The sequence below is a fragment of the Rhinolophus hipposideros genome, assembly GCF_964194185.1.
Source record: "Rhinolophus hipposideros genome assembly, chromosome: 25".
Classification (NCBI taxonomy): Eukaryota; Metazoa; Chordata; class Mammalia; order Chiroptera; family Rhinolophidae; genus Rhinolophus; species Rhinolophus hipposideros.
In genome coordinates this window covers 26710957-26727696 of record NC_138071.1, presented here as the reverse complement: position 1 = coordinate 26727696, position 16740 = coordinate 26710957, and the positions used below count along the sequence as shown (strand labels likewise).

Sequence of the window (16740 nt, the reverse complement as noted above, 5' to 3'; positions counted from 1 at the left end):
TACGCAGCTCCCATTTCCCTTCTTTTCTATAGCCTCTGGGTTTGGTTCAGGCCTCTGCCTCTCCCATGGAGCTCTGGACTGTTCTCTTCGCAAGAGACTAGTTCAGGATGGGCCTGGAATCCAATGCAGGTCAAGGAGAAGCGAGTACAGGTCTGTAGATGTGGGGTCACAGCTCTCTCCTTTCCCAGGAGAGACACACAGAGGGAGACAGTCTCTGTTGTTCCTCTGGGCTCTGGTGGGTCTGAGTGCGATGCTTGGAACTCACTCCAGCAGCCCTGGGCTCCCAGCCTGAGGTTGATAGCAACACTTCAAAGCAGAATAGGCCCAAGCCACTGAAGCCTTCCCATCTCTGGGTTTCAGCCAATAAATTCCCTTACTGTTTAAGCTATCTGAGTTTGGGGTCTCTTTTCCCTGAATTTGAAGACATTTGAGCTAATGAAGAGATCTCCATATTCCTTAAAAGAAAAAAAAAATCCTTAAATCTCTCAGAAGTTCCCCATTCTCACACTTCCTTTGAGGAAGTGGTGTGAATAAATAAACTGCTTTCTTTCTGCTAGTTCCGAGAATGCCTGCTACATTCACTGAATCCTGAATAAAGTGAAAATGGTTTTAGTCGTATTATTTTGGAGGATGACAGTGGGAGAGGATGGAGGAAGTACGACTGCCTCCAGTCAAGTGTCTGTGGTTCCTTTCCCATTTCGGGGAGAAAACAGAGCTCACATCTGAATACTTTCTGGAGAATTCCTTTGGCGAACATTCACGTGTGAGTCAGGGATTAACAAGACCCTTTCTCCTTCTTTACTGTGAAATATTCTTGGGTAACTCTCCCGCTTGGCTTCCCCTGGAAATCGAGAAAGGTGAAATGTCATCTGGATGACCAAGTGACATTGCTTCTAATGGAAGAGACGCCTTGCTGCTGCCCTGTAGCCCGGCTGGGCGGCCTGGGACTGGCCCATCTGCACCTCTGGCGGGAGCTGACCTGCAGCCCTGCTCCCTAGTACTTCCTGGTCTGGATACCTTCCCTGGAGGGAGGATGAGATGAGCCATTGTCTGCTGGAGGACAGGACATGCCCCACAGGGCTTCCAGGGCTTCAGATCAAAAGTCCTCATGTCCTCTGATCAGCCCTTTCCTTCTGAAGGCCCAGGGCAGTGAAGGGAGCCAGGTGTCACAGGGTGGCCCAAGACGGAAACCTGGTTCCGTCCCCGGTACTGCCATCAGTGACCACATTGTATGGATTCCACCCCCTCGGTGTCTCCCGTTGGTGCTCTTTCTCTGCACCCCACTCCTTTTGTTATGGCTCAGGCCCCAGTCCTTGGGATGGAATTCTTTTCTTCTTCTACGCGTGATCCCTGTCCCCAGGTTTACGCTTCCACAGTTCAACTGCCACTTTGCAGCAGCGTGATCTCCTGAAACTGCTGAGCTGCTGAAAAGCCGCCAGTTACTTCCTGTTTGCTGCAAGACAGCCCACGAACTCTGAGGGTGACACACAGGCCCTGGCCCAGTCCCATGTGTCCCTTCACACCCCCTCCCGTGTGCTGGTTCACAGTCCCCGCTTTGACTGGCCTCCCTCGGCCTGAAGTGACGCCTGGAGAGGCCAGCCTGGTCCTCGCAGTTCAAGCACCTAACCCTGTCTAGGGAGGCTTGGCCGAGCCCAGTGTTCTCCTTCTGGCTGATGCCCTATCTCCAAATGTCTCTCATACCCCATTTTTACATGCCTTCATCCCTCTGCCACAGTCGTGTTTGTGCAGCAGGAACTTTGCATTATTTGTCTTAGATTCCTGGTGTTGAGCACAGAGCCTGACGCTCAGTATTTATACAATAAATGTCTTGCTGCGGGACTGAATTAAGTCCAGGAAGGGAGTGACCAAGGACGGCTGGACAATGTGGGGATACTGTGCTGAGGAGGTGGTCCTGGGTCTGAGGGCTCAGAGTTCCTTAGGATGTCCAGGCTTTGAGGAGCTTACATGTGACACTCCCTGCATGGGTTTGGAATCAGTTATGTGATATAGTTGTGCAGATCAGAATGACACCCCTGTTACCAGTAGAAGCTTATCACTTACCTATGCGGTCCCACGCTTCCTGTGACGACTGCAAGCCTCCCTTCCAGGGGACACACGAAACGAGAAGAGAGTGCAGCTACCACAAAGGAGCGGGTGCAAGAGGGGCCATGTGGGAACCTCCTCATTGGATTTCCTGTTTCCACTTGACTTCACGACCCCCGCTCAGATGTCACCCCAAATGTCTGCCCTCTCCCCTTTGCTACCATGGAAATGTGGAACACCACTCCTTCCCCAAATTCCCGCAGATCTCACACGTGACAGTGCTGCCTTCGGAGGTAAAGAGGTTGCCTTATAACGCAGCTCAGCCAACGGGAAATTTACTCGAAGACCAAGGGTTGGATCACGTCTGGCCTGGTGCCTGTTTGTTCAACCTGTGAGTTAAGAAGGAAGGGCTTTTACATTTTTAAAAAGTTGAAGAAATTGAAAGAAGAAGAATGTTTCAGTGCCACGTCTGAAAGTGACATGGAATTCCAGTTTCAGTGTCCACAGAGTTTTATGGGAATGCAGGCTCACACATCACTGTTGTCCACGTGCCTTTTGCTCTATGAGCGTCCATGATTGCATAATCTGGTAAGCTGAAAGTATTCAATATCTGGCCTTGCTCGAAGAAATTTCTGTTCCTTTATTTCCCAGCCACTGACTCTGTTTGCCCCAATGCGTGGCCCCATCTGGCCGCTGTGACCCCTTTTCTCTGCTTTGTGCATGTCCAGATGCCCTCCTCTCTTCCTCCCTGGCCCCTTCATGCCTCCAGAATTCCCCTCACAGTGCCCTCTCTTGTGGGGGTGAGGATGGTGATGGGTGTCATCCCTTACTACCTATAATGAAATCAGAGTACGTTTCTGAATAAACTAAGGAATTCTGCGACCAGCTTTTAATGCTAACATGTTACTCCCCTTGAAAGCACAACTGTGTACAGTAGGGGTCGGAGACGAGATACTCACACAGCATCACAGTCCACTCACCGACCTTCCTGCAAGCCCCCAAAGATTTCAGGATGGCATCCAATTTGTTTATTACTTATCCCCCCAGTTTCTAACAAAACAAAACAAAAAGAGAGAAATATGGTTTTCCCTTGGATTTTATTTATCTAGAAGCACTTGAAGAACACGGATGGCATGTCTCATGTAAGGAAGAGGAATTGCAAGTGGAATGAGGTAAGAAGCAAATAAAGTGCCTTATAAACAGAGACAGAGACGGTGAGTCTGAAAAAACAGCTGATTTAGCAATCATCTGAAAAGGCTCAGAATCTCTGAGTTATGCAGAGGTTAATTAAAACTGCGAGAAAAATCAACAGGCTTATAAGAACAAAAGCAGATAGGCAAAGGTGAGAAATCATCCACTCGTGGACCCTGCGGAGCCCCTTGAACGCCCAGTGGGTCCCGATCACCCTCAGGTCTCGCTTGTGCTTTTCCACCTGCGATTGCACCTGGGCCAGGTACCGCCTGTGGCCTTCCCCACGGGTGTTCCCCACAGTTTCCAGGAACAACTGTGCCTCATAGAAGAGCTCGTTTTTGTAGCAGGCGCCCTTGTGTTCCCTCTGCAGACTCTCGACCACAGCCATCAGCTCCTCCAGCTGCTCCCCCTGCTGGTCGCTGGTGGCCTGGTTGTTGAAGGCACAGTACCTCCTCCCGCACTCCTGGACCAGGCCCTGTAGGCTGCAGTTGTCGGTGTTGGCCACGAACTCACCCAAGGAACCGCCGTCTAAGTCCTCCTTGTGGGTGAAGAGCACGACCACGTGTCTCATGGCTCCTGCCCCAAAGATCTCCTTAATCCTCCTCACTGCCATCGTGTCCTGGGCAGTGAAGCGTCCCAGCTGCGTCACCAGCAGCAGCACATGGGGCCCCGGGGCTGAGAACAGGTAGCAGTCCCCGATGTCCCTGTACGTATTTTGGGTATGGGCATTTGCCTCAAAGAAGGGGGGCGTGTCCACCACCAGGATTTTCCTCCCTTTCCACGTGCCTGTCGCCCTGCGGCATGTCGTGGTCACGGCCTGGGCCCCCAGCCTGGACTCAAATACTGTCTGGCCGAGGATGGTGTTCCCCGTGGCACTCTTCCCGCTGCCGGACCTGCCCATCAGGATGATCCTCACTGAGGAGGATACAAAGTGGTTATCATCTAATCTGCCTGCAAAAGAATTGTTGTGTCTTGCTAAGTAGGTGATTCTTAAGATTTTTCGGTCATGGACCCCCTGGGATCTCATGGAAGCCGTGGACCTCCCTCCCAGCAGAACAGTCAGGTCTGAATAGTTACAAAAGTTTGCAGACAACTTGAGGTTCTCGGATCGCAGGAAGTCCACAGAAGAAACCCACACTTGGACGCATACATAGCCAAGTGTAAACACTGCTACACTAAGGAGGGTGTTTGCAAGCACTTCATCTAGACCCAGAGCCACACAGTTTTTCTGAAAGAAAAGTGGTCCCCTTGTTTTTCCATTGATGGTGCCTAGGCCCGTTTCATGCTGAATAAATGTGAGATTAGCAGGAGGCAGAGGATGGGAAGTCATAAAGGAGAAAATGTTATCACCTCTTTTTCACCCTCAGTTTCCCAGGCACACTCGTCTAGAAGTGCTCAGCAAAACTTGGGAGCAAAGGAATGCTCCGATGTCAGAGCCATAGTGACTTGCCACCAAGGATCAGCTGAGGGTCTCTGGGTCCCTGCTCTTTGGGTGGGGAGCTGGATGTTTGATACTGGGATGACAGAAAGGCCCCAGTTAATGTCAAGGACAAAATTCGGGAGATGACGCTGGATGGGTGGCTGAAGACAAGTGGAAGGTAGGACCACTAGAAGTACATGGGCTAGAAAGGTCATCTATTTGGCGGATTGAATTACAGGAAATTAACACATCTGGTGTTGGAGACAGGGTGACACAGCCGAGAGCTAAAATCTTCAAGGGATGAAGAAGGGTCTAGAAACCGAGGAATTCTAGAGTTCTTATGAGCCCAAATGAGTTCTAAGTTCACTGTAAGCTCCTAAAATCTGTTATTTTATTCCTTCTACTCTGTGTCAGTTCTACCTTTCCTTAAGTGTTCTGAGATGTTTTCTTTCGGGGGACTTCCTATTTCTTTTTTCAACTGAGAGCAGACAAGGAAAGAAACCATATTCACAATTCAGTTCCCAGTTCTCCAACTTCTGACTCGAAGTTTCATTTCCACATTTCCCACACATCAGGGGTATGATGATAATGGGGAAAGTAAAGAACAAATAACAGTTGCCTGTTCTTCTTTAGTTTGAAATAACTGGGTTTCTGTCACTGTGTTTGAGGTAAGGGACAGGTAGAGAGAGAATAGTGACTCTCCCTTGTGCCTGGAGTTTTGAGAACTTTGAGGTTTTCTTACCTTCAGTCATAGTTCCATAGCTGCTCTTCTGACGCCCTTCCATTGTCTTCTGGAATGAAAACAGGAAAGGAATAAAAAGCAAGTGTCCATATGGGAGTTGGTAAGGCCCGAGGACACCTCCAGTTCAGACCCATAAGAATAATTCTCCTTCGATAAACCATTTCCATTGCTAGTTTCCTAAGTCACATACTTTCAAACATCTATAAATAACTTTAAGCAAACCAGGTGATGCTAGGTTATGTTACCACAACGCACAATGTGTTTTTTGTTTTCAGCTTACAGGAAAGCAGGAAATGTTTTAAAATAAATCAGTTGATTATCTCCCTCTAACTTGAAAAGGCATGAAATGAAGTAAGCATTCTGTTATGGAATGAGGAGTGGAATGTTTATTATTATTATTATTATTATTTTGGAATCAAAGTAGGCAAATGTCTTATGGGCAGTACTTTCCCTCATGTCAATCCTTGAAGGAATCTTTGTACTGATCCCACCTTCCCATTGGAAGATACATTGTACTTTCCTCTTGGCCACTGGAATGTCCATCTAGCACAAAGAGTTTTTGGGACCAGGAATTCCCAGTACTTCAAACAAGCGAATGTCATTTACAGCAAAGCGATTTTTTCCTCTGTTCTAGCAAGTTTATTGTTAGTCCCCGAGCAGTTGGTGGAGAGAAGGTGGTGCCAAGATTGAAGAGAAAGAATCAACATTCAGGACAAATTCAAGAGAAACTCATTTCCTGCTCAGTGTTAAATCAGATGTTTTTCCTGGCTGGCTCTGAGGTCCTGGTCCCAATAATCACCAGGTTTGTCTCCCAGTAGGGTTAACCGGAAATTGGCATAACCATTGGCATCTACTGGCACAAATGTTTTACTCAAATGAGGCATAATATCGTGTCACTCTTCTTGGTGTTACCGTGTTTCCCTGAAAATAGGACCTAGCCGGACCATCAGCTCTAATATGTCTTTTGGAGCAAAAATTAATATAAGACCTGGCATTATTTATATTATATTATATTATATTATATTATATTATATTATATTATATTATATTATACCCAGTCTTATATTATGTTATAATAAGACCAGATCTTATATTAATTTTTGCTCCAAAAGACGCATTAGAGCTGATGGTCCGGCTAGGTCTTATTTTCAGGGAAACACGGTAGAAAAGGCAAGCACGGGACATTCAGCTCTAACTAAGATGAGGTATTTGACTTACTCCATTTTAAATATTATGCAGTTATGAAACAAACTTATTGTACAGTAATAAAACAAAACCCACCATTTGCAATGAAGAAATGTAAGAATTTTGGCATTTTTACTGCAGCTATTCTGTTTGAAAAAGTTAAAACATTACACATAGAATTCCATTGATTTTTTTTTCCAACTCCCCAGTCTCATTCTCCCTCCTTCTGTCCTTCAGAGACAATCAGTATCCTGAGGTTTTTATGTATCATTCTCGTTTGTGTATTTACACTTCTACAAACATGTTTCTCCTTGTATAGATAATATCTAGTGCTGCTTTTGGATTTAAAACTTTTACATAAATGACATTATTTGTGTAACATTTTATCCAATTATTTATTAACAAACAAACTATTTCAAAATATACCCTTGCTTCTACAAACAATGCTGCAAAATAATGCCCACATACTGTGTGTCTCCTGTACAACAATTTATCTGGGATACACAGCTTCCATCTGACTAGATAATGCCAGAGATGACTGTCAGAGGATAGTGCTGACACCATATGCTGACACCAGCCATGTGTGACAATTCCCAAAATCTTCACTTGCACTTGCTGATATTAGACTTAATTTTTTTACTCACCCTTATGGGCTTAAATGAGGATGTCTTACTTGGTTTAAACTTGCATTTTACTGATTACATCGAATTCAGAATGGTTTTCATCGTGTGTTTGCTATTCAGGTTGCTTCTGCTATATAGAAATAACGTTTGCACGTTTTTCTATTCATTCAGTGGATTTTTTTTGGCGGGGGCCCTCCTTAGGAAAAACCACCCATTTTCACATTATCAGAATATACTAAGACAACTTCCTTCCTTCCTTTCCTTTTTCCCTTTTTCCCCACTTCCAGCCCGTCCTTCCTTTCTTTTCTTGAGCCCAGAAAACAGTATCTTCCTCACCACCACCTTCCATACTCTGTCTCTGACTCCAGGAAATCATACTCTGGCTCTTGCTAAAAATGCTCAAATTCTCTGGCACCTTTTCTACCTAAACGACTCTTTCTGGGGTTGGAATCAATCTGTTGATGAGGTAAAGATGATGACGCTGGTGATGAACTTTATTATTGCAAGAGTCCTCTGTGCTGCCATTGATGATTTTCTAAGTTCTTTTATGTCCATTATTTTAATTGTTCTCCGAAATTTGCTGTGATGGAATCAAGACAGGTCTTAACATTTCGATTAAAATGTTAGGAAACTGAGCAGCAAATGACCTGCCCGAGATCACACAGTGGCCACAGAGTTAAGAGTAAAATGTGGCTCTTTTTGCCTGCGTATTCTCCTTGAGTCCAAAGGGGACAGGAGATTATTTCAAATATGTCCCGTCCCCTAAAACAACACAGAGAATTGTATTGCAAATCCTTGAATGCATGTTTTTCCAAGAAAAGATTATTCAAGGAGAAAATTGCAAGGGGCAGGAGTTGTTCTGCATAGAAGCATTTCAGTTGAAAACAATCTGGTGGTTTTACTGACTCGAGTATGATTGTGACCCAAATGGAGGGATATGCCTGTCCCAGAAAGTCAGTCAAACTCAGGTGACATTAGCCGAGATGCAGTGCAGAGGTGTTTCTGAGCGGGTCGGGCTGCAGGCGCCACAAGTGTCCCGCTGAGGAAGAGGTTTTCAGGCAGATATCAACAAATAACCAAGTGTCCAGGGACGAGTCAGAAAGGATACTGATGGAGATGCTAAACTGATCACAGGGTAGACAAAATATTAACAGGACTGAGTAAAGCCTAGGAAAAGACTGGGGGGGCCAAGGGGAGCACCGCAGACCCGAAGGATTGTGATTGTGTCAATCTCCGAGTAGGCAAACGTGGGAGAATCGAGAATGGAGGCAGATTTCTTCTCGAAAAGGAAAATCGACGAATCTCCAAAATGGGACCAGGTGTCATGAGGAAGCACCAGGCACAGTGTGCAGCCCGAGATTATAAGAGCATCTGATGGGGACCGGAGGAGGGCTAAGCTCAGCCGGGGGTTGAAGGAAATGAACAGAATGCACCTTCTGATTTTAAAATTATGAGCCTGATTTTATCATGATTTTATCAAAGCGCGAGAAAACAGGCTTTCTCATGCTGTTTTAGGAAAAACCAAACTATTTCTTGTCTGCCTTGTTTATAAGTACCTTCTTTGCTCATTTGCCGCAGTCCCTATATTTCCCGGTATTAGAGTCGCTTGTTTTGTAATTTAGTTCTTGTGATGTCTCTCACATACGGTTTAGCAGGCAGACGGATTGTTCCCTTGTGCCCTGAGCGTGAGGCTGTTTGCCACAGAGTCGAGTCCTACAATGTGTCAGAGGAAGGGCGTAGGGTACTTGGGGGAGAAAGAGGTTTCCAGAAGGTCGGGGTCCTAAGACAATGTCTTCTCAGGGGTCTCTTGCAGGAATACGTGGCTCATTGGGGGCGGGGTTAAGAAGTTAAGCGAGAATATTGAGAAGCATGCCCCCAACTACCTGGGGCAACCGGGGAGGTTCAGTTTTCTCATCTGTCAAATGGGATGAGATTATTAGCCCAGCTTTCTGAAACCCTGTGAGTCTCGTGAAGACCAATGGGCTAAGCAGTAGGCAATTAGACAGAAAAGCCTGTAGCGCTGTGGAATGTGATGGGCTGCGGACGTGGGGCGAGCGGTTCCCATGCCTGTTTCTCCCCCCACTATAAATCTGCTGTTCCCCATAGCGCTCCCCATCATCGCCCCATTTCACCGAAGGGCGAGCCCAGAAGTTGGGGAACCTGTGTGTGATCACACCAGCAATCAGAGGCTGTGACTAGGCCGTGGGCTCTCAGACCCCCATGACGCGGGGACAGTCCCCAGGGTCCTCTTACCTCGCAGGGCGCTGCGGGTCGCGGTGCTTGGTAGCTTTGGGAAGGTGTGCAGGGCGGGTGCTGGCGGTGAGCGCAGGCGGCCGGCGCAGCAGGAAGCCCGGCTGTTAGGTTGGACCCGGTGGCCTGATGTGACAATGTTCCAGGGACCGGCTCCAGGGAAAGAAGAAGAAAGGGGAGTACGGAGCTCGCCCAGCGCCCCACGCAGCCTGGGACACGTCCTCCCTCCGGGTGGGCGGCGAAAGTGCTGCAAACAGGACCCAGAGACTGAGAGGGCACTGCGTGCTGTTCCCTTAATGGGACGCTTCCTGTCAGAGCCAGTCTTTGTCTTGCCCCCTCCCATTTCCTTTTCTATGTCTCCTTCACGTAAGCAATATTTGAAACAAAAGACGATGAAGGCGGTGACAGGACTCCCAGGTTCAGAAAAGCCCCCTGCAGCACAAAAAGTCCTTGAGGAGATGGGGGGAGGCACCAGCCGCTCCCCTCAGCAGCTGGAGATGTTTCAATCTTGTTTTGCCACCTTGTTTCTTCACAGCTGAACTTGATCTCTGAGGCCCTCCACGCTTTCTAGACCTAACATGGAATCTTAGCCACAGCGAGACCTGAGCGTGTGCGCTTAGGAAGGTACAATTCAAAATGCTCTTGGGATTCTGTTAATTGAACAGGACCGTGTTCATGACATTGTACTCTGTCAACTTCAGAAAATGTCTTAATTTGGAAAAAAGAAAATATTTTAAACAATGCCATTTTCTTTTGGAATTGAGCAAAGTATTTTGTTTCAGAGGGTAACGGGGTTGTAACCATATTCTCAAAGAATTATGAAGTTATGATATTTGAGGAAATATATGTGGTGTAACATGAATAAACGGGTGAGTAAAGAAGCAGTTTATAATGGATGGAAAGCTTGGGTTGGTGCAAATGCTTGGCAAACAAGGAAGTTGCACTTTTGATTTTGCCATCTTTTGCCATCAGGATTTAACTCTCAGTAGATTCCTTCCGTTTTCAAATCAAAGCAAGTGAATGATAATTATTCTTCATACCTCGTGAGGTTGTTTTCATCATAATATATTAAGAACCATTTGTCACCCCAACCCTGGCCCCTCCCTGAGCCCCTCAGGTCACCAGGGGAAACTCTCTCTGGCTCTGAGCCCCTGCGTGGACCCAGCATGGCTGCCGAGGATGCTAAAAACTGGAATTAAGAATGGTCTTTTTTCCAGCTGTGCTTCACAGAGTCCAACTCACTGCAACAGCCACTATGGCCCTCGGGCCCCCTGACTGCGGCCCATCCCAACCCAGCAGCCCGCGCTGAGCTTTCCTGGTCCCATAACCCCATGTGGCATCAAAGCACATATGTGTGGGCCCTTCCTTCTCTGTGTGGCTGGTATAAAGACAATGACTTCCTTTCAAAAGTGTTCTGTCACATTCAGAAATAGAAATAAGAAATATTTTCTTTTACACAACCTAAGGATGGCATCTGGTTTTCTAATGGTGTAGCATTCAAGAACTTTTGTGAGCTGGCTCATCCCCCGAAAAACCCCACAGCACAGCCACACCTATCTAACCTCCGTGTTCTGCAGCTTTCTGCCTACGCCACTGCCGCTCCCTCTGTTCTCCAAGAGCAGAGAGGAGCTGGATTATTATTTTTTTGCATAAAATCCCAGATAGATAACCACATGGAACACATTACTGGTGATTTTCCCAAAACCCTACTTCATTTTGTAAAGACATGAACCATACATGCTAGAAAATTGGAAACTTTACTTTCATTATAGCTACATTTATCTTTTTGGTAGTAAATCATTGCAGCTAGTAAAAAAACTGATGTATCAGAAGTTAACATGTAGGACCCTGATGTCTATTTCATTGATGATGAGAAAAACCTACAAGGATCACAAAGGCCGACGAGATCTACTCAGGTGTAAGAACTAGAAAAGTATAAGGAGGGTCACTGTCTGCTATGGTCTGAATGTCTGTGTCTCCCCAAAATTCCTACTATGAAAACCTAATGCCCTAGAGGATGGTATTAGGAGGTGGCACCACTTGGGTGTGATTAGAGGATGGGTCCCTCATGATTGGGATCAGTGCCCTTATAAAAGGCACCAGAGAACTGGCTCGTCCCTTGTACCACGTGAGGACACAGCGGGAAGTTATCAGTCTGCAACCCAAGAGGGCCCTCCCCACAACCCAACTATGAGGCACCCTGATCTTGGACTTCCAAATTCCAGAACTGTGAAAAATCCATTTCTGTTGTTTAGAAGCCACCTAGTCTGTGGTATTTCTTTGCTTTGCTTTTTTTTATTTTAGCAGCCTAACGGCCTACGATAGTGTCTACATTTCTTTAAATGCTCAAAATAAAAATGATTATTTTTCCATTGCCAGGAATCCTTTGTCTCCTAAAGACTACCAGCCATTTCACTATTTTTCAAGGGAGGAAAGATGCACTGGGACTCCTAAAACACTTTAAGGACGTTTTAAAGCTGGACATTTATTTTAAAAGTGAATCTATAGTCAAAAGTGAAACTTAACAAGGGAACGTGGAGCCTTTGCAAAGTTGCTAGTGTTCAGTTTTGTGTCATTAAAACTCTGACGCTACAGGATTCCTCTGCAGTGAACCTTTAATTCCGAATCCGCTCCACAGTCCCTTTCAAAGCAGTTTCCTTAAGTTGTAAAACTTGGACTGTGGGTCCTGTCCTGGGACCAGAGCCTGGGGAGCAGCAGGTAGAGCAGGACCGCAGCGCCCAGCAGCGCGGCCACGCGCCGCCGCCTGGCCGCCACCCACGCGCGCAGCCGGGAAAGCAGCCCCCGCCGCGCCCGGGCCCGCGCGCGGCCCGCCAGGCTCTCGGCCACGCGGCGCCGCCGCTCCTCCGGGCTGGCCCCGGCCAGCGCCTGCGCCAGGCCGTACACCTCGTTGCAGTAGGGGGCGCCCCCGTGGCGCCGCACCAGGGGCTCCACCAGCCCGCGCAGCTCGCGCACCTGGGCCTCCCGCGCCCCGCCCCCCGCGCGGTTGTCGAAGGCGCACGCGCGGCCCCCGCACTCGGCCACGAGCGCCCGCAGCGCGCGGTTGTCGGTGTCGCGCACGAAGTCCCGCAGCGAGGCCCCCGCCAGGTCCTCCCTGCGCGTGAAGAGCACGACGGTGCGCGCCAGCACGGCGTCGCCGAACAGCTCCCTGAGCGCGCTCGCCGCCTGCAGGTCCTGCGCCGTGAAGCGGCCCAGCTGCGTCACCAGCAGCAGCGCGTGCGGCCCCGGCGCCGACAGCAGGTAGCAGCGGCTGCGCTCCTCGAAGTCCGGGTCCGTGATGGGCACCTGGGCGCTGAACAGGTCCGGGGTGTCGATGACATCCACGTGCCACGCGCCCCACCTGCAGCTCCCCACCTCGCAGGTGCTGGTCACCGAGGTGGCTCCGAGCCTGGAGAGGAAGCGCCTCTGGCCCAGGATGCTGTTCCCGGTGGCGCTCTTCCCGGCGCCTGTCCTCCCCGCCAGGATGAGCCGCAGCCTGGGCTCCCGCAGGCCCTGCGTGGCGTCCTCGGACCCTGGAGGACACGTGACTTGTCAGCTGCAAGCCTTAGAGCACCGCCGCCTGCTTCCCTGGGCCCCCCCGGAGCCCTCTGAACAAAGGAGCACAACAGGGCCTTCACCTGCGCCTTTCCACCCCACCCTCCCTGAGCTCATCTGGGCGGAGCTTCCTGCACTCCCGGCATCTTCCCCTTCTGTTTCTTTCCCTGTGGCGTCACCACGTGCACCTGTGGAAGCTCAGCACCCGTGAGCGTTTCTCTAGAGGACGCCCCTTTGCACTTCCAGACTTGACATCACCAGACGTTATCCCTGCTCGGCCTTACCTTGCACAGCTGTCCCTAGTTGGCGGCTTCAGGGTCCTCTGCCATACTTCTCCCGAGTCCATCCCAGGGAGGAAGGGCAGGAGGGGGCAGTAGGCGGGAAGTGAGGGGCTGTAAGGAGTCCCAGACACCTGGGTTTGTCTGGCAGCCGCGCCATCGCCAGCTGTGCAGCCATGGGGATTGCTTAATCTAAGTGTTAAACTGTAGTCACACAACAGCCTAGCCAACTGACCCCCCCCTCCCCCCCCTTGTCTTTCCTTAAGGAAAGAAGAGTCTGTGAGACTGTGCCTGTCTGGGACTCTGTTCCATGCTTGTGTTTGCACCTTATGTCTCTCTGTCTGGTCTCCAAAAGATGGTTTGCAGCCAAAGACGGGTAAGATATTTCACGGGAGATACAACCCAAGCCAGGTGGAACCAAGTGGAGATGCCTTAGGAAAATATGGGAAGGGGCCTTGGCTCCCCTCCCCGCTGCCTAGGAAAAGCCACTGCTGGCTCTGGCTTTTCTCTCGCACCTGTTTGTGAGTGGTCATGAGGACAGTAAAGATCAGTTCTCTCCACTTGTCTCAACAGAACTGTTACAACGTGAGAGACTTGACTCTGAGAGGGTACAAACCTTAGTAAGACATCATGGGACCTTGCGCTTCGGCTGTTTACAGACAAAGGGTGATTGGAATGAACATTTTTCTGCTATGATGTATGAGTCTCACAGACCGTGTAAGAAACAGTGTTACTTGCATGAGTGTCAATAAAAACCTCCAGGCGGTCGATTAGGGGCTCCAGTCCTTTGAGACTGTGAGGCCCCCTGGCCTTCGGAGAGATTTAACTACATTAAGTCTCTGTTTCTTTCTTAGAAACTTAACCCAAAGACGCCTCTTCTCATTTCCTCACTGCGCGACATTAAACCTTTTTGAGAAAATGGGAATATTGATATAGAGTTGTCTCTCTCAGCGTTGTTGAGAGATTAGATGAGATCATCTCTTTCCTTCTCCCTCTCCCTCTCTCCCTCTGCCTCCCTCTCTTCCCTCTCCTCCCTCTTCAACCTGCTTCCTAATCAGACACCTGTTTAACCCTCCATCCTGGTTCTCTAACATTCTACCTGGTCAATCATGCTCCCTCTAGTGCACGATCTGATACCCTCTACACCCTCTTCTGTGGACATGAGAATAGGTTTACTGTCCTCATTTTACCCTTTGGTAACAGAGGTGCAGGCTGGCCAAAGACGTTAACATCTCACAGCTGGGCAGGGGCAGCAGCGATGCAGCAAAAATGCACATCTCGGGCCCTTGCTGTTTCGCCCCAGACACCTCAGAGACACCCTGGGGCTTGTCTGTTCAGTCCTGAGTCTGCCCGACCCCCTCATCCCCCAGAGCTCACCGTGGGGGCAAGTGTGCAGTGCGAGACATGTTCTTACCATAGGTACTTTCTTCATCTCTCACCACCTTACGTCCTCCCATGCTGACCTGAAAGAGTTCCAAACACAACTTGTTCGTTCATTCATTCGTCCAATAGGTGTAACTACCTACAATGTGTCAGGCAAAAGCCAAAGAGCTGGTGACAGACATGACAGTGACAACATCGTGGTTCCTGCTTGTCCTGGGACTCAGAGTTGAGCGAAGACATTGGAAGGGCCTGGGCTGGGGTTGGAATGATACAGTGAGCGCCTTCGGTGAGCTTGGTTTTGTCTGCTCAGGAGCCAGATGAGAGGGCAGACGGGAGACTGGAACGCTCACTATGTTGGTGAGTAAGCGTTGGATATTAATTGTTCCCAGGTAATTCTATGTCGGTGACAAAAGCTGTAGATATTACATTTTCCGGGGAGATTGAGAAGCCAGGGAGACTTTGGAAAAACGTGAGAAGCAGAAAATTTGCTCAATGACTTCGGGAACCACTAGGGTGGTTGGCCTGGGAGACAAACAGGAAGAGAATTGTAATATTGTTTCTGGAAATTGGAAAAGAAAGGTCTCCCAAGCTGATCCGGAGAGCTTCTGACTCTGCTCTCAGGAAGCCAAATAATCTGTCCTGTGTCAAAGTGTCTGAACATGGTCGTGTGCTGGGGAGACTGGACGGTCCCCTGCCACCCCTGCCGTTCCTGCCCCCACAGCTGAGGCTTCTCCAAGTAAGGAGGTTACACCCAACCCGTCATCATTGAATACAAACCTTCTGTGGTCCCCGAGACCCCAGCACAGGGCAGTCTCCTCACCTGCCTCTGCAGCCTCAGGACACCTACCCCACCCCCAACCCCCCAGCTGCTCCCAGAGCAGATTTCAGGGCCTTGTCCAGCCACCTTGTGCTCGCTCGCCTGTGGCCTTTCGGCCTCTGCCGTGGTGCGTCTGGGTCCTGTCTGCGCCTCACTGTCCCTTTCACATTCTACCTCCTCATGGCGTCCACCTGGTTACCGCAGGTGACTGTATTCTCTCCCGTTGGCCCCACACGAGGGAAAGCAGAGGGAGAGGCTGGCTGAATAGCTTCTCTCTGCCAAAGGGCTTAGATGACAGGCTCGGCGGGTCCTTGATCTAAAGGCGTTCGTGGTTCTGCAGGAGCTGCCCTGCCCCGCCCACCCCAAGCCTTCAGTCAAGTTCACCCCCATCCCAGGCCTCATTTTGTGTGTAGAATTCAACACACTCCCATGACTGACGCCAGAGCCAGAATGGAGAGACAGCCACCGATTCAGAGCAAAGAACAAGAATTTAGCTAAAGCCCGAAGTCCTGGTCAAAGGTGGAGATGAGAAAGTACAGGGAGCCCCCAGGACCCTGGGGTAGGCCCTTTAGAACTTCCCACAGAGTTTGGAGTGGGGCTGAAAAGTTCTTCTGAAGCCTGAGAGTCCAAGTCTGGGGTCACAAAAGGCCAAAAGGCGCACAGTTATTGAAGACGGGAACCCACGTAGAATCCGATAATCTTAAACCTCCAAGGGACTGAGTTCACCCGCTGGTCCAGCACTTCCGGAACCTGCTCTCTTTGGGAGTTAATTATCTCGGGGATTCTTTAACATGTATAGTTCTTAGGGATTTTGAATCATTGATCTGTACCTTTAAAAACCACTCACCCTCCCCACCCAGTGATTCTGATGCGTTCGGTCCATGATGTGACTTCTGGCTCGGTTATCCTAGCCCGCCCCCTTATCATCCAGAGCAGGTGAGGAAATGAAGATGGCTCAGGGCCTGCACAGCCCTGGGAGCTTGGGCTGGGAAGCAGGTGTTCAAGGGCACAGGTTTGAAGCCCTTGTCCTCGACCTTCGATGCCTCCTGCGATACCCTCTTGTGGACACTCTGAGGAGAGCGGAGTGAGTGCTTTGGGCGGTTCAGACCAGATGGACACAGAAGTTTCACCTTGCAGCTTGTTCCGAGGTTAGACTGGCCTATACGTCCCCAGAAATAGCTGCCTGTGCCGAATATGCTTTCGGGGAGTGTTTCCTGCCCAGAAGTGTGTTTTGTTCCCTGCACTGGTCCTAGGCC

The 16740-nt window shown here is 49.3% G+C and overlaps 1 protein-coding gene across 1 annotated transcript; it reads right to left on the bottom strand.

Moving 5' to 3' along the window:
* Positions 1–3128: 3128 nt before the first annotated feature.
* On the bottom strand, positions 3129–14741 carry LOC308492977 (GTPase IMAP family member 8-like; the record flags this gene model as incomplete). The annotated part of the gene is made up of 5 exons (XM_081038523.1): positions 3129–4586; positions 9458–9558; positions 9647–9701; positions 12153–12984; positions 14699–14741. The coding sequence occupies 5 exons, from the start codon at positions 14739–14741 to the stop codon at positions 3302–3304; spliced, it is 2316 nt and encodes a 771-aa protein (XP_080894649.1). The 3' UTR covers positions 3129–3301.
* Between the last annotated feature and the right edge of the window lie 1999 nt (positions 14742–16740).